This window comes from Psittacula echo, assembly GCF_963264785.1.
Source record: "Psittacula echo genome assembly, chromosome: 1".
In the NCBI taxonomy this organism is placed as follows: Eukaryota; Metazoa; Chordata; class Aves; order Psittaciformes; family Psittacidae; genus Psittacula; species Psittacula echo.
Window position 1 is genome coordinate 52,330,835 of NC_137735.1, and position 26,313 is coordinate 52,357,147.

Here is a 26,313-nt window from a genome sequence, read left to right on the forward strand (position 1 = left end):
TACCAAAGGTTAAGATATGCAATGTCCTTGCCAGACTGACCTTCCTCTCCTTTTCCATGCATCTCTCCAGCAAACTCCCAGGGCTTGTATAGCCCCAGCTGCTACGGAATCTAATTGTCATACCAAATTACAGCACATTTCTGCTCTCAAGATTTTTCACTGGGATTATTTTGCCAGGCTGCACTCAGATTTCAAGTATGACATGCTTAGCTTCAGAGCAAGATCTTTTCCTTACTCAGTAGCTATCACCTAACTACCTAATACCCCCTCCCTAAATGCTAAGTGACAATCATTAACCAATTTATCTAATTGGCCTAACAACAGCATTCCTAAAATAAAAGAAAGAACAAACCTATTAAGTCATTGTGCCCACAACTCCCTGCATCACACTTTTTGGAGATTTGTTTTAAAAGTACCTCCAATAAAGAAAATCACATTTCTGCTAATCTACATGAGAGCCCTCTTGTAATCTTAACTCTTACATAGATTTATTCTTCTGGCACACATGCTGGGATAAAAGAGGAACCCTTCAGCCGAAATATGTGTCTTGAAGAAGCTAGTACTACATTTAGAGGTTTGTTTTCTTTTTCTCCCCTGGCCAATGAAGTGTAGAAATAAGCAAGATGTTATGCACCAATGATAAAAAAGCTCATTATTAAATTATGTTCTACTGCAACTTATTTTACATTGTCTATTGAAAGTACAGTATTTCTTAGACTACCGTTTATGCCTGTGGAGACAGGGCACTGGGAAAACGGCTATTAGTAAAATAAAATGGAGGAAGATGCAGTAGAATTACTGTACCATAATACCAGTCTTGTGATTAATCCTGCCTCCATTGTTTCTGTTAGACTTTGATTTAAATTTCAGCTGGACCTGTATTTCCATAAACGTCTCTGTGTTTCATTCTTGGATCCATGCTCTTTTCAGAAGCTAAATTCCTCTGCTTTATGCTCTTGAGCACATCTGAAAAATGTCAATGTGGGTTTTGAGCACCTGACTATCAGAAACAAATGGATATGATCTTTCTCCCTTTTAACAAGTGCCAACAAGTATCCAGCCAGTAACATTCATGCAGCCCAAGAGAACATAACGTTATAGAATCCCCCTGAATTGGTCAACATGGAGTAGAGTGAAATGACAACTAACCTTGCCTTGCAGCCTTGATATTAACAGGCTGAAATCCCCCATTTAGCGCCGAGGAGTCAATAATATCTGACTCAAAGTCACGGTGGTTCTTGCGATAGACAAACAGGGCCACAACCACGGAAATAGCCAGGCACACGATCACGGCTATGACGATCCCAACGTAGAGAGCAACATCATCTGAGTCAGGAGCAGCTAGAGAGAGAGAGGCCAGGAACCTTGAAGAAAAGTGTTCTTCACAGGCACTTTCAAGAAAACAGATTCTTACTATTCTCGTTTCCTGCACATATTTACTACCCTTTTTATAGGTTAATTTAAAATCCATTTCCAAAGCTATATAACAGATCTATGCCCTTTTGATGGAAAATGATCTTTGATTTCTTTCTAACTTGTGTTCTAACTCATTCCCTATCTACTTGTTCATCTATGTAGTACCCAGGCTGTGGAATACTAAGTGTAATGCGTTATAGACTTAGTCTCATGAAGTAAACCCACTCTACGAAATAAAATAGTATATCTTCGTGATGTGGCGCCATAATATTGGTATTTAGTGGCTCATCTAATCACAAAAGCCATATTGTGGGTTTTTTAACTTCAGAAGTCTAATTAATTAAAAAAAAAAAAAAAAGGAAGCAAAAAACCCCCAAAAATCTATTTTCTATTGAATGCCTGGAATATTGGGATGTATTTGCGAGTTTGCTTTTTTTTTAACTATAACGTGTCAAGCCATTTTTCCCTTCCATCCATTCCCATTAAAAAAAATAATCTATTAAAGCAGAGGATCAAACACTGAATTCTCATCACTGGCATTAAGGCATACGTATTTGGATAAAAGCTGAAGCAAGTACAAGAAATAATGTGGTAATTTACCAAAAGGAACCAAGATTTATTACAGCTGTCTTGTAAGAAAATGGCTATGATATTTCTACTAGCTGCTTATACCGTATCTTCAGCACTAATTCCAGGCTAATCTCTAGCATCATTATCCACCAGTCATTTTTTTCCCAAAAGATCTGAATATGTGATCAAAATTTCATGTGTTTCTATACAGTGAAGAATCCCAGTTTTAGAAATAGCGTAATGAAAAAAGAAAGTGCAAAAACAAATCAGACTTCTTCAGTATCCCATTTTTCTTAGTTTGAAACGTGAGATCATTTTTATTCTCTTTTTTTGCTCCCTGCCTTTTAGCCATTTAAGCCAAGAAACCCTCCAACTGCAGAGGTGAGAGCTGGCAGATGTTGAAAGGGACTGATCAATCTCCTTAAGCTCCTGGCTATCAAACCTTCCATGTACCAGTCTCAAAACATCACACTTTTTTTCCCCAGCAGTTCAGGAAGTAGATCTCTGAATTCCAGCTCAAATAAAAGTTACCCCTCCACCACACTTCTTCCATTTGCTAAGGAAATTTTAATGAGGGTTCATTCTCTCCAGTTTCTGTCTCTGAGGCAGCATCTTCACCCATTTTCCTCGCACATGAGGGCTGTTACCATTCTGTGTCAGCACGCTGACAGCGAAACACTGCGACTGCTGTCAAGCAAGCAGCATGCCACTTACTCTGACGAACAGGTTCCTCCTTTGCCTAGGCATACAGAGCTGGCATAACAGTAAAGCTTGACCCAAGGAACAGCATCAAATTAGCATCCAGGAATGTAAAATCAAACATTAAACTTACAAGAAAATCCATATTCATTCTGGGTTCTCTGTTCAGTTGAAATAGGATAAATGAAACCTTAAAAAGAAAGAAATTAAACAAAAATGGGAACAAAATCAAATTAATGAGAACAAAAAAGGGAAGCATGAAAAATGGTTTAATTAAAAAAAAAAAAAAAAGAAAAGAAACTGATGGCACTTTAAAATTCTGATATAGCACAGAATTATGATTTTGCATCCCCTGTCTCCTCCAGAGCCTTACTAAGAATTAATAAGCAGGCAGATTGAAATTCTAAGCCAAAATCGGTCTCGAGTCACTAACTTTGGAGTGCTTAAAGTCTTTCTTTTATTGAGCATAAACTCTAATGGATCTAATTTATTTCAGACATCAAGGGTCATTAGCATATGGAAAGTCTTTTCTTCCTATCCCTGCCATATGCTTTAATTCCGAGGAAATGTTCGGTGAGGCTCTAAACAGTTTTCTTATTAAATTACAGTAGCTTGCTGTTGATCTAATAGAGCTAAAGGAGACCTGTCATCACTGGTCAGAGGTTAAACACCCATTCGCTGAGCAGAATCCATACGCAAAGCCCTCTCTCTGTATTTCTTTGGAATTATTTTATCCTTTCTTTAATACATGTTCAATAGGAATTCCTCAGGGAGTGAAGAATTTGTCAGCAAACAGGAAACTGAGTGGCTCCTCTTCAAAATTATTACAAAATCAATAAGGCCTTTGGGGTTATAGCATTATTTATTTGAAATCTTTGCAAGCACCATATATTGACAAAATCATAACGCAATTTACAGCTGTATTTTGGAAAGGACAAATAAGATTGTTTCTTTTGTCTTTTCTTTCCGCAGCTCCTACCACATGGCACACTGGAGCTGCTTAGTATGAACTCACTAAACATCTCTCAGCTGCTTTCCATTCATACAGGAAAAGAGTAAAATGCCCCCAGTCCCATCCTGCTGGAAAGGTAAATGACAAATCCAAAGTAAGCAGAGGAGTTGCTGTCAGGGACGGGATTAGAGTTGGTGTAAAACAGAAGGTACTTCTCCTCCATCACCTTCCCTTCACTTCGCCCCCTCCCCGTGGATCACACTGTGAGGAGCCTGCACAGCCAGGGACTCCCTGCAGGTGAAATGAAACTGGAAAATGCATTCCTGGTGCGTGCCTAATGCACAGGACCACATTAGAGGCAGGCCAGAGTAATAATCCCCAGCTCCCAGAAATGCTGAGCTTGGGTGCTCGGCATCTGTTGTGCTTTACATATCTCTTCCTGCTTGGCAGCACTGCTTGCTAATGAAGACATAGTCTATCCCAATCGCAGGTACAGACAACCCTCTGCCGAAATTTCTAGACATTAATTATTGTGTAAATGCTACTTTAACTGAAATATCAGAGCAAGAAGAGCTACTTTTTGATGATGATGTTTTTTCTGAGGTATCATGGGACAGACTATATTGCCTGCAATATATATTTAAAACTTTTATTTCACAGCAATGATTTCAGCCTTACAATTGCTTTTAGAAATATTGTATTCTTACATTCATTTATCTGGTTCTTTGAGGCAAGTTTACCTATGTGTACTCTCAGCATGCATACTCAATCTTTCTTAATCACTGCTTCCTACTTCTACTAGTGTACTCCTGGTATGTGACACAAAAAGTCAGGCGAGCAACTTCTGAGGGCTTGAGTGAGTGCTCATCAGGTCTGGGCATGAATTTACAGTACCCTAGTTACACCCCACTTGCTCCCCAGATGAATGCTAAGGCCCATAGTTAGTCAACCTAAATTCCAGCTATAGCCTTATGCCCAATATTTCCTTAGGCAAGATGCCTCTGGAGACCAAGACGCAGGCAGCAGGAAATACGAGGCACAAGGACAAGGTAGAATTTAGGCAGGCTGCATCTCCAAATGCCTTTTTGCTTCATACTTAAATACACTGGGAAAGCTGAGGACATCTCCATGCACTTCATGTATCCCAGCATGGTCTCAGGGGACCTCGCATCAGGCAGCATGTATCCCCTGGCTCTGCATCATCATGGAGCTTGACCTCACCTGTGCAGAGCTAGGAAGGCTATTCGTCTCTTCTTATGTTGCATTTCAGCTGACAAGTTTTACATTCAAAGTTGTGTGTTATTCCTGTCACATCTGAAGTGACCTAGCAATTGCCACTCAACAGGCACAAAGGTTGGCACAGCCTGGATTAGCTGTGATGTTACTGAAAGCATTCTTTCCTCCCATGAAAACGCTATTCCAAATTCAAATCTTCTCAGCAAAGTAAACATGTGTGGTCCTCAAATACTCTACTAGAAATTTACCTCATTGCAACCTCTTCATAGACCCTGTTTGTTGCAAATTACTTGTGTCTCACAAGTTTGTATAGCTTCTCTTACTCATATCTTCAGAGAGCATCCTTGCAGCTACGTAAGAGTGTCACCAATTCAACAGAAAGGTTTTGTATATGTATTCAAAGGCACATCTGTTAAAATGAGAGGAAGAGGCAAGGATACTGCTCACTACTTCCATTAGCTTAGCAAACCCAAATGTTTAGTGAAGTGTACTTGATTTTATTCTCCTCTGTGTGCTGCGAACTGAATCAAGCACTCAGTTCCAGGCAGCTCTTTCTGTGCAAACATTGCTTGGCTTGCACAAGTGTCTGCAAGGACACATTTTCAGCCTGAAAAACGTGTGGCCAAGGTGGAAGGGTTAAGGGCTGCTGAGTGAGATGGCTTTGTGAGATGGCGTGCCAGTTCTTTGCTGAGGGACAAGATTTACAAGTGATGGTAGTGGCTGGGCAGGAGGTAGCATTAATCGTAGAATCATAGAATGGTTTGAGTCGAAAGGGACCTTAAAGATCACTTAGTTCCAACCCCCTGCCATGGGCAGGGACACCTTCCACTAGACCAGGTTGCTCAAAGCCCCTTTCAGCTACAAGGGGCAGGACAGCCACAGCTCTGGATAACCTATTCCAGTGTCTCACAAGCCTCACAGTAAAGAGCTTTGTAATATCTAATCTAAATCTATCCTCTTTCAGTTTAAAATTATTCCTTCTTGTCCTATCACTACATGCCCTTGTAAAAAGTCCCTGCAATGATGCAAAACCTGCTGGGATTAGTAACTGAAATAATGAAGAATGATTTCCCTCTTCTGTTCAGTGTAACTGCAGTGAAAAGAGACTTTTCCTTGTGGGTTTATTTTTTTTCTCCCTTCTTGTATGAACAGCACTGCTTGGCAAGTACCTGAGGGACTTCTAACAGGATCATCAAAATTTTAACGAGGGTGAATTTTGAAAGGTGCTGGTGGGTTTGACTCTAGGAAGGCTGCTGAGGCTGCTGACTCCCACTCGGAGCAGCTGGTTTCACAGTGAGCTACTTGCTTTGAGAAAAGTAATTTAAGCTTCTTCCTACAACTTGTTGGGAAATGTACATTTTCAAAGGGGCTTTTGATGTTTTGTTGTGAAACTTACTGCTGGATGAGTAAAATAGTAATAATCATACTTCCCACTTGCAGAGTCCCTCCCGTTTGAGGCTCTCAGAGGCCTACCAATGGTGGGTATTTGTTTCCCTCATTTTACAGGTACCTCACCCTATGTCATAAGTGGAGAATCAATGGGAGGCTTGGGTTAAACTACAGGAATTGTATCACTGTAATTGCACAGTAAATACATTCATTAAAAAGGCTTTAATTAAGTTGATGTTTCTCCATGCATTCTACTTTATATTCCAATTTAGGCTTGCAAATACATTTTTTGTCCCCGTGGAAGTGCTTCTATTAAGTGTTATTGTGGGCTTTTTTAACTAACATAATCACACTAGCACAAATCTTTTGTACAAATGCAGAATGTATCATTATAAAGGTGCATTACGCAGGCATTGCCTATTCTCTTTCTTTAAAGGATGTGAAGAGCAATTTAAGCACCTTTATAATGATTTAAACCACGGGGGAATGTGGAGAAGGGTGAATATGTCAGATTGTACTGGAAAGATAAACCAATCCAACACTGGTATATAGAAAAGACTTCAGCAGGCTTTTTATCAATTTAGTTTAACTCAATTTCAGCATCAGTCACACCTGCAGTGATTTCGGGAATTGTGACCATTTAACTAAATAGATTTTGAAGCTCATTTAATTAGTTTGATGCAGTTTGTGAAGGCAGATGATCCCCAAACATTGGAAGTCTAGCCTGAGCATTCTGGTCCCTTATGTCTTGCTCTGACCTTCTGGAAACACATTTGTGCCAGAGGCCACAGGAGAACACAACGGCTGGTCTGTGTGACTGAATGGCCTTCAGCATATCTGCATGTGTGGGATCATCTGCCTTAGGAAGTTAGCTCTGACAAATAGACAGGCTGACCCTTTTTACAGCATGAATTCATTTGCTGCAATTTTCCTTGGGAGAAGTAGATGAACCTTCTGCCAATTTGGGGAAAATGAAACTTTTGGGAATAGAGAATCTTAGACCTCTGAAGGGTAATTATGCAGATTATGGCACTGACCCTCTTGGGACTGAAATTGAAAGACAGTACCACCAAACATGTAATCAAAACAACTTTTCTAAGCTCTTCTATTCTTCTGGGGAAGAACCTACCCCTGAGAATATCCATGGACACATATACACACACACAGAGTGTTCAGACTGGAAACTCAGTATCATGACTATGAGCATCCTGAAATCCTGTGTTTGATTTTACCTAGAAAGCCATGGGAATACTACCTTGGCCTGTTGACTGGGATATTTTAAAGACATTTATCCCTGTGACACAAAAACATTAGGTCACAGCTTCATGCAGAAAGCACTTTGTAACTGGCTCCCCTTTTTGGGATTTTGCTACAGGTCTTGTCGTAATGAATTTATCTTACTGGATACCAATTTTAGGGTGAATTGATCAGATTATGAAAATATTTTCAATATTTGAAAAATGCTTGCAGAAGAAAAAAAAAAAAAAGAAATTACATAAGAGAGAAAGAAGAATTCCCAGTTTTCCATTTGTATTTTCCCAAGCTACTTTCCCTCTTCCCAGCCAGTAACTAGGTAAAATGGTAGAGTTACTGAAGGTGATCTTTCTAGGTACTTATAGGGCTCATACAGTTTGGGTGGTATTTACAAAAATATTTACAATTATCCTGCAAAGAAATTGCATCATACCATTAGCTGCTGAGGTCACAACTAATGATACACGTTTTGAGACTATTTCAAGGTCAGTGAGAGTTGGAGACATACACTTTCATTTAATAAAGTGAAGATTGCATAAAGCATGCCATAACTGCTTGTTTCTTTAATGCATCACATTTTAATCTGGCACCACTTGCTTCTAATCTATAAATGCTCTTTACCCTCTAAGTAGCAGCTCCAGAAGGAGCTAAGGTCATGTAATTATGTGGCTCTGTTGAAAGCCTAGCCATATGCCATGTCTCAATAACATCGTGTTGCAATGAACACAACAGGTTAAGCATAATATATTGTAAGAGCACTTTTTCCCCTTTTGGCTCCAAAGTCAATGCCCTTAAACTGTATTCAGCTGCTGTCTGCCTTTCTTTGCTTTGATGGCTTTATCCATTGTTGTGTTGACACTGAAGCAGGAATAAGCTCTTGCTGGCAAAAGGCTGTGAACCACAGAACTAGGATGGGCAGATAAACACAGACTAATCCTCACATGCAGATGCCTAAAATCTGAAGGAAGCAGTTCTTAAATGCTATAAGGTCTTCTTTCAGCATTTATTAAGTTATCTTCCTCTTTTCTCCAGCTCCAGTGGCTCAGAATTTTATTTAAAATCTTTGGGTTTTTCTGAAATTTCCTATACTCAGCCTCAGTCTTGTAACTTATCCTAAAAATGTTTGATTAAAATTGGATTAAAAACCCTAATGATTTTTATTTATTTTTGGTTTTGTTGATTTTTTAGTTCACCAGATCTCAATGGGAAAATAAATAAAGTATATATTGCTGTTTCCAAACTCCAGGCTCTTGAAATTCAGCTTTCCTCCTTTTTCCTGTAAAATGCCATTCTCAATTCAAAGTCAGCCCAATTTCAGATCTGTAAAGCTCTGCACTCTTGGGACGAGATACCCAGCAATTCTAAATTCTGAATTCCATTACAAAGAGACACTTTGGAGACAAAGAAGAAAAAAGGCACATGCCCCTACAGTGTTTGCAATGCCATGCTGTAGCAGAGATCTTGCATTATCAGTCCTGCTTCCATCTTCTGCTTCCTCTACCTTACCCAGTTCACCATTACTTCTCAGCAATCCTACAGCTATCAACAGCTTGCTGAGTTTCTTCATTATTTTAAAGGAAATCCTAGATGATCGATACAGTGTGCACAGGCTCAACGATTTCAAAAGACCCTTTCAAAAAACACTTTCAAAGGCTTTCCAAATGTTAATTTAAATTCATTGCAATGCTGTAGATTCCCATCTAGTCCCTATGATGGACAAGCAGTCACATATTCTCAGGATAGGAGAAGAAATTCAGGAGACTTAATTTGACATTCAGGACTTTTAAATAGCTCTGTTCAGGTTCCACTGTCCAGAGACTGTGACTGCACAACCTTCCAGTACTTTCCTTTCCTACAAGGGGGCAGAGTTAAAGGTAAAAGAGCAACCTTAGAGTAAGCCCTATATTCTGACAGCTTAGTGCTGAGACTTCGTGTTCACTTAACATGTTGCTAATGCAGATTTACCCCAGGAGAAATATTAACTTTTGAATCATAACTGCTTCTAATTGCTTCTTTCCTCTGCTATTTCCCAGGAACTCTAGCACCTAAACTTGAAGATGTGACACTTTATACTATATTTGTGTGGTTAAAAGTTTTAAAAACAGCAACAAACAAATTCCCTGGAGCTGCAAAAAATCTCAGAATGTGCCCATCTATTTGCTATTCTAATGAAAGACCTTCATGTCTGCAGTAATGATGCTGAAGGGCAGATATGATACAAGGCAATTCAGAGATGATGCACAGTAATTTATTTTCCTTCTAAAGGACTAATTATTGGCATGCTCAGGGTGGGCTAATAAACAAGGAGCTTGAGGTTTTGTGACTGATTATTTACCTGGGTATTATCTCAGATTTTTCATAACAGGGTAGGTTAAATGGGGAGTCTCTCTTGTTCTGTCCTTGAAGTTGAGCATATGATATTCTATAATTAAGACTGCAACTATGTTTTCATCTCAAATTACATACCTGACATTTTGTTATCATTGTGAGGAAGGTCTTGCTTAAGTTTAAAAATGCACATCATCTATATAGGGGTAGGGAAGATGGAAGAGTAGGATAACTTGTTGCTAAAATTTGATGTGAATTATAATAGGCAATTTTGACATTATGCTATCTTTTACAGGTAGGGACTTTGACCTTTCGGCTAAATCTTACATCAGTCTTTAGTATCTTGGAAGCACAGAAGTTTAACACTGGGTTTGTAATGCATGTTTGACAGCAAAAGCAAACACATATCTAGCATTGCAATTTGCTAGATTGTATATCTGCAAATTCCATGTTTGCAATGACTGAATGTTAGGTAGACTTCCTGGGGTTTGTCCTGTTTTGCAGTTATAGTGGGATAAGAGCAAACAGGTCATAGAGACGGCTGAAGTAAGAACTTGGGGCAGCACCAAAGAGAGAACACACAACAAACAGCTAGATAAACAAAGAGACAAGTTGAAAAAGGAACTAGAAGAAGGGATTGGAACTGTTAGAAATGCTGGAAAAAAAGGCTCATGGAAAGCATAAGTTCTTTATATGAATGTTCAATGACAGGTATCAAAATCTTTGGCAGGTCTGCATGCTCACAGGTAAGGTAACTTGAATTCCCTGGCTGATAACCGCAAAAGTCCCAGGGACCCCAGAATAACCCGATGAGCTCAATGTTCTTTTCTCAGTCTATAGAAACTTCCTTCCTCGACATGGGTTTTTTATTTAAGGGTGCTGGCAATGTTTTTGTTAGTCCTTTGTGTAGAACACAGATTTAGAAATACAGAGTGCTGAGTTTTGCTCTTGAACCTGTCACTTGATTGCCTGATGGGCCTTGGGCTGCTCATGTGACCTGCTTTGTCTGACACCCTGGCAGGAAAGAAAAATCACGAAATATAACCACCTTTGTACATCATAAGGCAAATATAAACACTCATTATTTTCACTGTATGTTGTTTGGGTTTTTTGGTTTGAATTTTTTTTTTCCTACAATGAAGTTAATGTATCAGGTAGACTTTATTATAAGATTTCAATTTTCCTTTCATCTATCCAAGTAACTCTTCAGGGTTTTAATGTGCAGAGGAATAAGGAAAGAATAAAAGAAAAACACAAGCAAATTAAGAGGAATGGAAATTATAGATGGACAAGGTTGGGGTTTTTCTCCTCTCTGCAAGCTATGATATTCTGTAATTAGTTGAGTTTTTTTTAAAACAGCCTAGAGATCCTGAAGTACTTGTCTTGCATTAGAATTAATGTGGAGGTTGCTCTTTCTGAACTGACTGGGGCAAGACACAGCAATTTCAGTGTCCTGGGTTCTGCTTGTGGATCTGTACTTCTATTTTCTCTGAACGCTTTTATCTGCTTCTAGCAGTAGGTTTTCTAGAGAAGAGCTCTCAGTTGCAGAGGCCCCACCAGAGTGTGGACACTTCTCAGCTGGGGATTTCTCATGTCATTACAATAAAAATGAGTTATTACTTTGAGATGTGTGCACAAACTCCCCTGGCTGCTACACCATTACCTAGTAGTCGGGTTGAAAACAGAGTAATACATTTCTTATATGAAGTAACAGAATCACAGCAAACTTCCTCTAGGAACTGATGAGGTACATTCTCCAAGTGAAGGAACCACCCCCTGCAATGACTCAGCGAAACAGGCCAGGTGGCATTATCATCGTGCCAACAGACTGTATTAAAAGTTCTCTATTTACCCACATGCTCTTAATAAAAGGTTGTATTTAATTCCTTTGCACACACAGGCTTCTGTTGCAGTCTCCCTTGAGAGAGCTTTGCTTACTGCCTGGAGTCTGGAAACATTCCCCTGCTCTTTGCACACTAATCTGCTCCGGAGGAACAGGAGTCCTCATCAAACTGCTCTGCCCTCTAATTCTTTCCTGAATACCTGCTTTCAAAACAAGCCTAAAAGCGAAACAAATGCTTATTCCATCAGAGGTTCTGGCATGTCGCATTAAACAAGCAGGGCATGTGCAGAATATGTATGTTTTGGGAAGGAAGAGATGCTAGTATCAGGTTAAGCTTACTTTCTACTCAAGACCTGTGTATAAACAGGCATGAGACTGGAAAAGGGCAGCAGTTAACCATTTCATGCACACGCAGGACAAACAGCATCTTTTTCACTTGCTTAGGCGCTATCATTGTAAATGGGAAACTTATGAACATCATACTGCCTTTCAGATGAAGATTTCGAAGTGCTCAGAAAACAATTTGCTGTCATCGTTTCACATCAACCCACTCTTGATTAGAAGACAGCGGTTTTTTTTTAATAAGGAATGGAATTACTAGTCTGATAATAACAACTTCACCATAGTATAGGTGCCTTTTCCTCAAGTGGTGTATCTTCTATTTGAATTTTCAAAGAATTAAGCTATGTGCAGGGAGAGAAACAAAGTGACCCCAGAGTGAGCCCAGAGTGCTGTCTCTAATGATGGGCAAAGATGTTTTAAACCTTTAAGTGATAGTAGCATGTCTCAGTTTTTTCACACTTATTTATTTAAATCCAAAGCAACAAAGGAAAAGTCCACGCTGGATGTGATTACACTTCACAATGACTCACAAGTGGAAATCTGATTTTGGACCTATTGGCTTTCTATTTCAAATGGTGAGACTGTATAAAGTAAACAGGTTTTACTGTACAGAACAACAGTATCCTTTATGTAACTATTTAATCCACAGTTCTCAAGTGAAAACACGTACTTCAGTGCTACCTTGCCATTGTAAGATAGCTAGCCCTTTGTTTTGGAAAAAAATGAAAGCACAACTTAGACAGCCTTTTATGAAAAGCTACAATCATAGAATAGTTAGGGTTGGAAAGGACCTTAAGATCATCTAGTTCCAACCCCCCTGCCTTGGGCAGGGAGACCTCACACTAGACCATGTCACCCAAGACTCCATTCAACCTGGCCTTGAACACTGCCAGGGATGGAGCATTTATCCCTTCTATCACAATGATCTAAAACCAAGATTGAGCTGAAGAAGGGGCACTAGTTGTCTCCTTCTGACTGTGTTAGAGCCAACCTTGACATGATTTCAGAAAAGACCAACAGCTTTACCAGCATGCACAGGCACCAGCCTCATGCCTACATACTGTAGGCACTTATTTATTCAGGACAGGGACAATACCAACCTGAACACTGTCACTTCAGATCCTCAACTGAAAGGACACAGGTGACATGCTCTGAGAGTGACAGCTGCACGTCACAACTCATGTAATAAGCCTTCAGTGTAACCATGCAACACAGCTAACTCTCTTCACAGATTGTCCACCTCTTCTGCATTACCAGCACCATTTTACACATAATGCAAACCAGAATTTGGTCCACCAGAGAGTTTAGCATGTGTTTGGTATCACACACATGATCTCGCAGTCATTCCAGACTGGCCCCAGAAAAAAAACCACTTCCCTTTGTACGTTGCTTTGAACATATTTCTGATCTAGTGAAGGGAACTACTTGTGCTGAAGTTTGAGCCAGCAGTGGAGTGCTTTGTTTTTTTAGTCCCCACACAGAACACCCACCAAAGTCATTAGGCAGGATGAGTGTGGGGCTAATTGCAGTGTTTCAATTTATAGTAATCCCCTGTGAGATGCTGTGCCTTGCCTTTAAAAGTGTTGTTCCTTGCTCTGAAGTATTTACCACTCAGTACTCATACTTCAAAAGGGAAATAATGCAACTATGGAGGCAATAATGCAACAAGTGTGGGTGGTAACCAGCCAATTCTTCTTACACCTACATTTTTGTTCCAGAAGATCATATTAATGCTATTATGGGAATTATGAAATTGTTATAATGGGACCTGCTGGGCAATATTGTGTATTTGGAAACTTAAAATAGCAACGACTGTCCTGAATCTTCACTACAGCTGCATTTCCTCTTCAATTCAGCCTGCTGTCTCTCTGCAGGCTCTCTAGTTTAATGACTGTTCATCCTTTAATGTTAACAGAAAAATACTAACTACTGGATAAGGGAGCGTATGTGTGTACTAGCAAGATCATTAGTCTGAATAAATGCGACAGCAGAGTTGCACGAGAAATGCCACAGTTAGTGGTAAGCACAAACTACAGCTTTGGGTGTAAAATACTGTAATTACAAGGGATGGAGAAAGCTCCACAGTTTTTATCCCCACAGAAATCGATAGTGGTGCAGACTGCTGCTCTTTGCTGGAGCAGAGCAGTCTGATGAAAGAGCTTATTGATTTATCCAGCTGATGCTACTGAAGTGAATAATAGACTGGAAGAGAAAGGGCTTGTAAATTAGACTCATTCAATCCAACATTTTCCAGGATATCTTTTATGTACAGCTATACAGAGATATATATTTACAAGTGAGTTTTTGTTAAAGTCACAGCCTAGTGACTCCTTGTAAGTGGGTCTGTCTCCTAATTCTTTAACTTCAACTACACCCATGGTGCTAAAGTCAACCTTCAAGCTCTCACTAGAGACTGACACTAAGGAAGAAGCACTAGGGCACCTGGGAGCAGGATCTGGCTATGGCACAGGTAAGCAGCTGGCCAACGTAGCTCCCAGAGGGCTATGGCTACAGAGGAAAGGTGGCTGCAGCTCCCTCCATGCCACCTGTGCCATGCCAGACCCACTGGCATAAAGGCACTGGAAAAATTCTGTGGTGGATCCACAGGTCTCTAGGCTAGGAGAAATGCCAGTTCTAAGCCAGTCCCCACCAGCCTCAAATAATGTGGAAAGAGGCATGGTGTTTCAGGAATGAAAGGAGTCCTGTGCTTCTTTCTAGCTCAGCAGATTCTAGCGGCAGATTTTCTGTGACTCTAGATCCACACTGGCAAAAATGTAAGTGTTCGAACTGGTTTTGCATAAACTGAGAAGGGGAAATAAAGAAAAAGAGAGGGAGGAATAGAGCGAGCAGCAGGCACACTGCCACCAAGTACAGCAAATCAATCTTCTTAGCAGTGATGGATCAGGGAGCAGGACTGTAAGTTTTAGAGGTATATGAAACCTCACAAGTATAAAGACACCATTAAAGCACTGCCATTAAATTCCAGCACTGAAGCATTATCACAGCCCCTAGAGCCAAGGAGGTCAATATGTGACTGTATATTTTTATTAGCATTTTATATATACATATATATGAAGCAGAATAGGATTCACAACAGCCTCACCCTCTCTCCCGCAAAAGATCTCTGCTTTATACTCAGCATCCACTTTCACAAATAAAATGCAATATACCATCGACAGATAAATGAGATCCCTACAGGGCTTTTATTCTATTGTACCATTATATCTACTTTTCCACAAGATTTCTGCTTAAATGGCTCTCTTTATGCACATACACAAAGATGACATACACCTGTCTAAATATAATCTGATAGTTAAGAGCCCTTCTGATGGGGAAATGTATCTTTTCTTCCTAATTTACCATAATGACTTATTCACACTGTGGGAGTTAGGGGTATGTTAGTTTCCCCATGAAAAAAGTCACCAAGGTGTTATATACACTAAGATGTGGATGAATTTTTTTTCCCTATCTTTAGAAAAGAAAAAGAGTAGAGCTCTGAATCTCACCTTTTTGTGTTCCCCACAAAAACAAACGTTTCGAGGAATTATAGCCTTATAGGCTCCTGACATTGACTAATAGTTTTTGATGTAATGAAAGTGTTTGTGTGAGCCACACTGAAGAAACCCTTTTTGTAAATACCTCAGAGAAAAGACCATGCTGCGCCATAGTGTAGCTCAGAGATTGCTGCCAGCACAGTAGCCACCTACATGGCACTAATTCAAGAAGTAGGCCTATTTATTAGCAGGCAGTGTTGCTTTTCTGTCATCGTGACTATTTCAAAGTAACCTTCCTCAGAGAATAAAAATTCCTGACTACTTTTTCATGAGAGAACTCAAAGAATTTTATGATCAGGACAGAGATACCCAATAGTTTTAGCCACAATTCTTGGGGCAACAGAGAGCTGAGGCTCGTCAGAGAAGTACTGCTGAGAGACAAGAAGTAGCAACAGTAGAGAGATTTATAAGAGGAATTTGACCCAGGTTATTGTGCTAACAAAATGTGAAGGGAAGATTCAATGCACCAGCAGAACACAGAAGACCTCATTTTTGAGAAGGGATGGGGTGCAGAGAAGACTAATTATTCATCAGCATATGTCAGAATCCCACTGAAGCCTGCTTTGCTTTACTCCTCGCTCTTATTAGCCACAAAAACAGGGCCACGGGATGAACAGGGGCAGGCAGAATAGATTTCAGTGCTAGAGATGATCTCCATGAGGCTCCAGCATGCTGATAACTATATATAAAGTTTGCATAGGCACTGCACAGATACAGGGTACCTCTTTCTACTACAGGGCACCTGAAATTCAATAAGGGGCATAACTATTAACTGTAGAAACACATGGACCCACCATTCCTGACAGCAAGAAGCCACATGCTGATCTGCTTTGCTGTATTTACTCTTTTGAAAATGCTGCCTTGCCCTACGGCCTTTACTTTTCATTTGCATTGCTGTAAGATTCACTGCCAGTCATCCCTGGACAGATGCCGAGCTAGTATTAGAGAGGAGGGATGTCTGATGGGGAGGGCAGGGGAGTGAGGACTCTGTTACGAGCCTTTCTAATTCTTCATGGCTCAACATCATAAACCTCAGAGAGCATTACATTCATCTTCAGGGATGAAGAATGGGGTGTCCAGCCTGGTGAGAACTGGATTAACTCATTTCTCCATTCTACAAATGGTTCTGTGACTTTAGGTCACTGATGTTGACCTGTGGCTGTTGCAGGTTTTTTCTGTGGTCACATACACCCCATACCCTAGAGGCCTCACAGCAGCACTTACCCTGCATGCAGAGCCCGTTGGTGCAGTTCTTGGACTGTAGCACCAGCCCCTCACAGTCTTTCCCCCCGTTCTTGGGTGCCGGGGCCGTGCACTCCCTCCGGCGCCAGTGGGTGCACTCTGTGCCACAGGTGGACCACTTGCTCCATGACGTCCACTTGCCATCCACTGCAACAAGGAAGTGACATGACTTGTTAGAGGGTACATAAAGTGAGACCAAGCATGAACAATGCACGTATCAGCACAAGCAAGCCTGCAAACCCTGCAAACTCCCTGCAAGGCAGAAGGATCATCAGTCTGCTCTTCTTAGAAAGAGTCAGTCTGGCCCATAAATGCATGTTCAACTCTCTCCTTCCTCTCTGCCCCAGACTCATTTCTGCTCTTTCCTCCCTTTTGTATAAACTTGTCAGCAGTTTGTCTGTGCTCAAAGTGTATAAGAAAATAAGCAACAAGTTGAGAATCTCTGATTTTAATTTTTTTTTTTGCATTTCTCAACGCAGAGGTTAAAGTTAAACTTAGCCAGAAATTCTTCTTTAGTAGGAAGATACGTAATGTTTAATATTTTCTATTAAGAGAAATACCTAGAGGCACTGATCTATTTCACATGAGCCAAATCAGGAATGTGGTTAGTGCCTTTTAAAATCCCATAAATGATTTTCAAAAGCATGAAACTGAACATCTGAAGAATAATCTATGAAATTGTTCCAGTCTGTCACTTGGAATAGTGAACAGAGATTAAATTTCAGCTCTTCAAGTTCCACCCACCACTAAGACCCAGAGTTGGATGGCTAAGCTTCACAAGCTGAAGACTACCTTACTGCCATTGATCTGAGTGGGACTCCAGAGGTAGGAAAGCCCTGGACAATAGGACAGATGGCAGGACTTTGTCACAGAAGATCTAACAAGTACCTTGCATGTCCTGAAGCAATTTCACATTTTTCAGAAATTTAAATGCCTTTTAAAGGTATGGATACACATCTATTTCCAGTTTAAAAACTTCCGCGTTTGAACTTAGGTAAGCATGTGCCTCAAATTTAACACCTATGCGCCAGATGCTTCACTTGCTGTGACAGCTGGACTGGACATTGCAAATGTATTTACATCACAGTTGCTTTCTATATTCAAAAGTCCTCTTCCAGAGCTTTCAACCTTTATCTCCTACAATTTGAAGCTCTGAATGTTCCCCAAATCCCCTGAATTACCAGGGCTGAGACACTGGTACAAGCTGCATGCAAAAGCAGGGCTGAATCCCTTGCTGCTTGATCTAATGTGCTCACTATTTTATCTACTTACATAATACACTTTCATATTCGTTCACTGAAATGTTGGATTTATTAATAAAGAGAAGGAGGGTTTTGTAACTAATACTCTTCTCCTCAAATGACTGGTGACAGGCAAACTAATCATTTAGGCTGTGTACTTTTCATACTGAACCTGGGCAGAGAGTGGTGCAAGCTATTTTCTGAACACTCTGTCCCTCGCAGAAGGCACCACCATTGAGTGGGGCAGGATTGGTGCAGGTCCTTGTACGCTTCTGAAAGCCTCTCCCACATCGGCTGTTACACACTGACCACTCAGTCCAGGTTGACCAGCCTCCGTTGACTGAAAAGCAAGACAGAAAGAAGTGTGATCAAGCAAGAAAGCCATCCTGTCAGCCCAAAGGTACCTCTGGCTCTGTGTCATGCTGCCTCCTACAGCAGTCACAAGTGATGGCTGGGAAGAGCATGAGAAGCAACCCTGAAGAGAGACAAACCCACGTCTCCGATGTATCAAATGCACAGCATGCCAGAAGTCATTGTACAATTGAAGAAATGCTGATGCTGAATGAAAAACAAACACCATTTGATGACTACTAGGGCTGGTGGGTGAGCTCCCTTCTCCTGAAAACCAAACTGACCAAGCATTAAGCACCTGGTAGCATGTGTACAGCAAAAATCCCTGCGGGTTCAGAGAGCACTCACAGCTCTGCTAGCCTGAAGCCTGTGCTGGGAAAGCTGCATCATTTTCCAAAGGGAGATAACCTGCACTGCAGATTGTTCTTGGATGTACCCATCTTCTGTGCGTGCCGAAAGACCCCTGTGCTTTGATTAGAAATAGACAATCTTCTTTCCCTTTCTTTCCAAAGGGAAATTTAAGGATGTGAGGACAACTTCACTCACCCCTCTGTGGACATAGGTGCTGCATGTGAATGTGTCAGCACTTCCATAACAGATATTTAAGCTGATCAGAATGATCTCACACTTAAAGGCATTTTTATTATTGGACTTTGGGAAGATATGTGTCTCTTTGGGAAGATATGTATCTGGGAATACATTCGTGCTGACTCTCTTTTTCATATACCTCAGTTTCTGGGACAGATGGATGAAGAAGGAGCTGTGCTGCTCTATGTAATAATGTCATCGGCAGGGTATGGATAACATACTAACTGCTTTCCCTAAACCCAAATGTTTGTGATATGACACAACCCTTAGGCACCTCTGGTAGCAAATCCCATAAGCATGGCTGCACCCCTACATAGGTGTCTTGACACCACTGTTGAAAAACATGCTGTATATGTATGAGGAAGAGTTGCCTACATCTTCTGCATTCATTGCAGTTACAAAACACAGTGCTCTTGCATAGTCCACCCCTCAATACCACAAACACTGCTAATCAACTCAATTCAGTCAGTTTTCTATAAAAACTGAGCTAAAAGGCCCTCATTGTAACTTCAGGGAAGCAACTGCTTACAATTAAATCTAACTGCTACCCTGAATATGAAATGAATATTAGGGATAATCATAGGGATTTTTTTTTCCTACTTGTCTATCCTATAATTAAGCTGATTGTAAAGAACACCAGGACAGTCAGCTGGCACATCATCAGAGCAGGGTTTTGTTTTGGTGAATACCCCTGCCTGGGATGCATTGGGGCAGTAACTCTGCAGGGGCAAAGTCTGTCGGACTAGTGGGGCAGAGCTGCAGTGAAACACAGGCTGGAAAAGTCCCCAGAAGGGCATTGCATCCAGCCCCTCCACACCCAAAGCATGGTCAGCCTCAATATTATACCATGACCATAGATGCAGACACATAATAATGCTATCCCATGCTTTCTATTCCCATGATGTTTAATTTTAAGCTAGATTGTGTTGCCTGCAGCCTATAAGCTGCAGTTCCAGACTGCTTTGCTATTTTGTGCTTCGAAATGTTGGTAAGAGTGTCAGAGCTCACCAGAATCTTCCACCTACTTACATCTCATTAACTAAGCTTATTTTTGATATCTAGTACCAAAATATACTCTGATGCAGGGGTAAAATTCCTTTCAACTTTACTCCTATTTATGAAGAGCATCACTAAGAATATGAAATGTGTTGGCAGAAAGCAATGCCTTGGACGCTCATGCTGGAGGAATTGCCCTAATGGCTCCTTGCTGCATCCATCTGATATGTGTTGTTATGGAAAGGGGAGCAAGTGCCTTCTCTTCAGTGAGGCACTGACAGTTTGCGTAGATGTCTGTTCCTCCTTTAATGTCACTGTCACCAATAAGCCAAACCATTAAACACTTCTGCATGTTTTCAGTAATAAACCCTGACTGCAGTCCCTGCATGTGGGTGCAAGTCAACAGGCAGCACAGGCTGAACACTGACCACAGCAGGAGTTGCACACAGGCATTCTGCATCCCCTTCCTTCCCCACCTCTGACTTTGAGTGCACGTCTATCCACGTGCAGTGGTACAAGGCATCACTTACCATAGACAATCACAGTCGCTGTGGTGCTTTTCCTTTTGGCCACAATGTTTTTGGCAACACAAGTGTAATTGGCGGTGTCAGAAAGCCGGGCTTGCTTGATGATCAGGTTGTGATCAATGGTGATGTAAAAGTTTCGGTCTTCCACAGGATCAATCACCTCTTCGTTCTTCAGCCACTCCACCTTGAGGTTTCAAAGGACGAGAGTGGAGGCACTGAGTCAGTACCAGGTCGCATTGCAAAGGCCACAGTATCTGTGATTACACTGCTCACCCCAGAAAGCACTAAGAGTCAAGGCACATCAGGAAGGACTCACCTGATGCACACTTACAACTGAAATAAAACACCATGGCAGAAATGTGGGAGAACAACCTTCATGCACCATCAGCACAACAGCTGTCTCACCTTGTTCTGAAAATATCAATGCATTTTCAAGGGCTGCCAGCTACTTGCAGAGACAAATAGCTGATCTATGCTTTCAGAGTCTGAGGCAAGGGATAAGGAGAGGGAAGTATCTTAGGACTGTATCTACAAATAGAAAATTCCCTTACAACATCAGAAATGCTAAACCAGCAGACAGCTCACCCATTCTTTTGTATGTCTTGTCTAATTAGGCAGTTAATAATGCAGTAACCTTGCATGTACCTGCCCTGGGTCTAACACAATGAGGCCCTATACTGCAGTAGGTCACAGCAACACCTAAGTAACATAGTAAATCACAAACACACTAATGTTTTTAAATTCACATGTACATGCATGTTATTGTTCTGCTGCAATCAGGATTAAACAAAATAGAGACAGTTACCAAGGAAAAGGGGAATCACAAAGACAGCACCAGTGCTTATTTTTTCCCTTTCATTGATGTAAGCTATATTTTATTTTAATAAAGCGTAATTTCCTTGGTTACACAGAAAAACATTTTCATATGTGATTTTTAATCTAGACAAAGTTCTCTTTATTGCCTTCCTAAAGAAATCCTATTTGTTATTCCTAAAGAAATTCCTATTAAATCCCAGCTGACTGCTCCAAGCCACTCTAATATAACTTGGCTGGAACTCTAGTAGCTTGTTTTCATTTGCACCGAGTGTGCTCTGAAAGACAGGACTGGGGCCCTGGACGGATCAAAGCTGGGCCTCTGTGTCACTGGATCACTTCAGCTTGTGCCCAGGATTTAATTAAAGGAAGGAAAACATAAACACAATCAACCCTCTGGACCAGCAAGGTGCTATTTGCCAAGACCTGCTCTCACAAAACCCATCTTTTCCAAAGGCATTTGAGGAACTGCACAAGCATTGACATACCCCAAAACCAACAGGGAAGCTGCTCCCCACCTAAGATAGACATACAGACCTCCCCAGGTCTTGGGGAGAAAACCAACAGCCTCTCCTGGTGTTAAACACATTGGGTTAATTCATCCCAGTCCAATGTCGCAAGACAAGCACTGACAGATGTGGGCTTGGGTTCAGATTGCCTGTCGCTCATCTTTAGCCCTACTTTAAGCAGCTCCAGCTCCCCTAACCGGGTTTGGGTGGATGAGCATCAGGTGTGAGCTGCTTCCAAAGATGCACACCCTAGTGAATGTAAAGCTACTGGCCCAAGGAAGGCTTGATTTAACCCTCCTCTCGTACAGCAGATCACTGCAGTATGTGGTAGCCTCACAACTATTAATACTGTATAGATTAAAATCACTGGTGCAAAAGGCACAGTAGAAATGGATATGTGTGTCTCAAGGATCAGGGAAAGAAGAAAAAAGACAAAACTTTGGAGGCTGTGTTTCTGCTAGTACAGACATGTTTTACCATGGAAAATACAAGCTTAGTCAATAACCTGGTTTTCCTTCCCAGGACGACAAAAATTTTCCTTCCTTCTGTCTTGAATCCTAATAGGTATAGGATATAATCAAGACAGACAGATTACTGTTCTGCCAATGACAATATTTAGCTCCTTCACCTGCAAGTCAAGTCTGCATGCATCCCAGACTGAAAAACAGCACAGGAGCTTACCTCTCCCCCAGTGGTAAGCTACCACTTAACCTCTGCCTCTCACACAACAAAAATGTCTTTCTTGGGTTTTAATATCATTATTTAGATCTCGGATGAAATACAGACTTGTGTCAGGAGTCTAAAAGATGCTACGTGTACTGCCACAGCTGTGTATGTTTGCCATCCAAATCCACCAGTGTTTTTCCTGTGCTCTGCACATAGAGAATATCACGACATCAGTGAGGACAGGACTACAGTCTATGCGGTCTAAGACTCAGCCCAAAATATTTTTGGTATGCCCATCCAAGTGTATACTCTAGGATCCCTCAGCACTATGCAAGGCTGCATGTTCAAGGACATGGTTGTCTTTTTCTAGTACTCTGAAACACTTTCTCTCTCCACAAAACCAAATACATGCATGTTCAGTCTGGGTCTCAGCTGATTAGACAAAATTAAAGCTATGAACATTAAATTCCCTGTCATCCCTGCAAAAACACCGAAGATGATATGAAAACAGCAGTTGCCAGTATCAGAGAAAACCCTAGGATATTTTGTATAATTCAGCATACTGCTTTTGGCTCTTCAACAAATCTCTGAGGAAAAAGATCCTTTTCACCTACTGGCTCACTGGATTTGCTAACAACAAAACATTAAGTCTGCAGAACAATGGGATGTCTTATTTTCTGAAAACCTGTTTAGCCAGTACATCAGTACTTTGTGTGCTTGTTTAAACCCCATCTCTTTTACAAGATACCTCTTTAAATACATCTACTTCAGTCTTCTTCTGGCATCCAGGTTTTTATGACATCATGAATCTGTTCATGCTGCAAATGATAATGTCATCAAATCTGAAGGGAGGAACTGATGGATGATTTGATAAGAGGCAGGATTCTCCTGTCATACACGTTTTAGCCATCAACAGAGCAACACAAAAAAGAACACACCCCCACAGTGATTGTGTTTTCTCCCTCAGTCCTTGCAGAAATGGTAACAAGTTAAACGCACTACAACATGCAAATGAGACTTTTGTTGGTAACTTATTTTAGGTCTTTAGCCTCTTTTTTTTTCCGGTGCAGGTGACCGCAGTGCTGAGTACCTCCAAACTGCAGGTTTATTTTTTGAGGTAGCCAGAATAGGTGGGAGCAGGGTTGTTCTGTCATGTAAGTAGGAAGAGATCAGGCATCAAATACAAAAAAGAGAAGAGAATAATGCAGAAGGAGACAGTGTGATTTATGAATGACATGTATGCAAACTGTTATTACAGAAGTTAAAAGCAATGATCTCTTTTGATGCCATGTCACTCCCCAAGGCACAGCCCCCTCACTTGAAGTAGGCTGTTAATCCAGTCAATGCTGAAACTTATCCTGAATTTAATTCTGCTGCTTGAATAACAGTGACTGGTGCCCTGGGGAAACCACCATGCTCACAACAAAGCTGGCAGGTGAGGCACCAGGCACGTTGGTGTCATAGATCTGCATCCCTCTGGCCAAGCGACCAGAGGGGCAGCAGGATACCCAAGGGCATTTCAAACTGCACCAGGATGCCTGTCTTCAGGATCATACCAAAACGCACCCTCATGGGTCTATTTTTAAACTCTCTGGAGAAGACATTTCTAAAGTAGAAGTTTGCTTTTGCCTAAATATCGAGGATGTGCATTTACTGGCTATAGTCACAGAGATTCTTGAACAGATACCCAGCTGTATTTATTCAATTAAATCAGGCACATCCCTCCAACTGTTATTAATAAACATATAAATGGTTGGGCATCTATGTAGAAAAATCCTGGGCATAAGTTTTTCTTTATGATAACAGAAATCATTTAATTGGCAACTACTGGCATGTAGGATGGGGTAAGTTGCATGGAGATGACAGCTATGGAAAATTACAACAATGTGCAACTGGTTTTAGTTACATACCAGTCCCAAGAACAAAGCAGACATGAAATCCCCGTTTCTTTTTTTAATTTTCCATTCAAGAAGGTATTTTTGCTTTATGTTTGCAAACTGACTAGAAAAAAAAACAACTGTAAAGGTGTGAGTATGGTGAATGAAACCCTGACTCACAGCAACTGCAGATGCTGAGAAGCTGGAGCGCATCTGAAATCAAATACCTTTCGGTCAGAGCTCCTTAGTGCTCTGGATGCAATTTGCAGAGCAGCTAGGCACACGGCTCCTGCCAGCTGTGCTGGGTCTGCATGTCCAGGGCTGCTAATGGCTGGCAAGCCTGCCACAAGACTGAGTTGCCCCTGCCACCAGCTGAGGAAGTGTACAGTCCAAGGCGGCTGTAATTTAGAGCAACACACCTTGTAGCATCTTTTCTGTCATCCCACTCCCCAGTGAGAGACAGATGCGTTGTCTCTAATTATTCACTGATTGGTATCGGGAGATACATTAACATAATTGGCACATTTGTTCTAATTAACAGAGGTAACCTGCCACATGCCACCCAACATGAAAAGCAAGACCATCAAGCAAGAACAGAAAACCCGCAACCACCACCTCAGCTATATCTCGGAGCTGCAGCCAGACCTGCGCTGCTGGAGGGTGGTTCCAGCAGCAGCCTGAAATAAGGCAGCACACGCAGAAACTAAGACTTGCAAAGCCAGGCCAGGCTTCTGTGCAGACTAAATGAATACAAGGAGCATAAATCACACAAGCGATTACATACACAGGAAAACCTATTACAGAATCTAATTGCTGACACAAATTTAGCCAGACCAAGTTACTAGCATTACTAGACACTTAAATCTCTTGGCACACTTGCATATGAATGATGGTTTTGAAACTGGTAGAGCAGAAGCACATCTGTTCCAAAAGAAGCGCAAGAATGGCGAAAGGGATATGAACTCATCTAGATCCCCCCCTTCTTTTCGTACCACTTGCTCCTTACACCTCCGCAATCTCAAGAGGAAAGTCAGCAGGATGTGAGTTCTGGATCCTGGTCTCTCATTCCCTTCTCTGCACCAACCTGCCTTATAGTCACTTTACAGCAGGGAGCACCTGCCAAAACCAGTAAGTCTTCTACCCTCTAGACGCTAGCAAAGCCCTCTGGTGCAATTCTCCCTAAGAAATAAGATGCAAACGGCTGGGAACAGTAAGAGATTTAAATTGACAAAAGCCAATTTAGGATTCTGGAGGTGTGACTATTTAGAATTAGGAGCTGAGACTATTGCACCCTGTGCCTTCCCTGTGCCTGGCTGACACAGCAGGATCGCTTTCCATCTGGTCCCCCACTGAGCAAGCATTGCTGCTGGTGTCCTCTGCAGCTGTGCTGACCAGTCACAGGGGCACTGCTCAGCTTGCATCAGCTCCTGCTGAGCTCGCATTGCCTTCAAGAGCAACAAGGGAACCATAGCTCCCCTGCTTCCCCTGAATTGTAACAACAGACACGCACCCCATCCCATATGGATAGTAAGGGCACACATACACATGCCAGTAAGAATGAAACACTTGTGAAGCTAACTACTGAGTTGGGCACAGTACAAGATGCCTGAGTGAGACTGAGAAAACTTTAGCAGTTTTAATATGGGTTATTTAGCCAGCAGCTATTTCAGGTACCTTGAGACTCGAGTGCCTCTTTGAAGACTGTTACTTGATTTTGGGATTTGGTTTCAAATGTACACTTTCTTCCCAGTGACTGCACGCTGAAAAGGATGCTGTCCTCTGTTTTATATTACTTGCTTGAAATAGATTTCACACCCATTTAAGGTTAAAAAAAAAAAGGGGAAAAAAAAAAAAGGTGGTCTCCAAAGGGGCTGAAATTACAGCTATCAGGGACTGCAAAACACATATTGAGAATGAGAT

At 41.3% G+C, this 26,313-nt stretch overlaps 1 protein-coding gene across 2 annotated transcripts in view; it reads right to left on the reverse strand.

Moving 5' to 3' along the window:
* UNC5C (unc-5 netrin receptor C) overlaps positions 1-26,313 on the reverse strand; it is a gene marked incomplete at both ends in the record, with an annotated part of 250,220 nt that overhangs the window by 23,970 nt on the left and 199,937 nt on the right. Inside the window, 5 exons of one of the 2 annotated variants that reach the window (XM_080614326.1) lie at positions 1,150-1,341; positions 2,819-2,875; positions 16,808-16,972; positions 18,239-18,406; positions 20,532-20,712. In XM_080614326.1, the coding sequence (XP_080470452.1) occupies positions 1,150-1,341; positions 2,819-2,875; positions 16,808-16,972; positions 18,239-18,406; positions 20,532-20,712 (763 nt within the window). The remainder of the gene's footprint in view (positions 1-1,149; positions 1,342-2,818; positions 2,876-16,807; positions 16,973-18,238; positions 18,407-20,531; positions 20,713-26,313) is intronic. The other variant, XM_080614327.1, reaches the window with a different exon arrangement.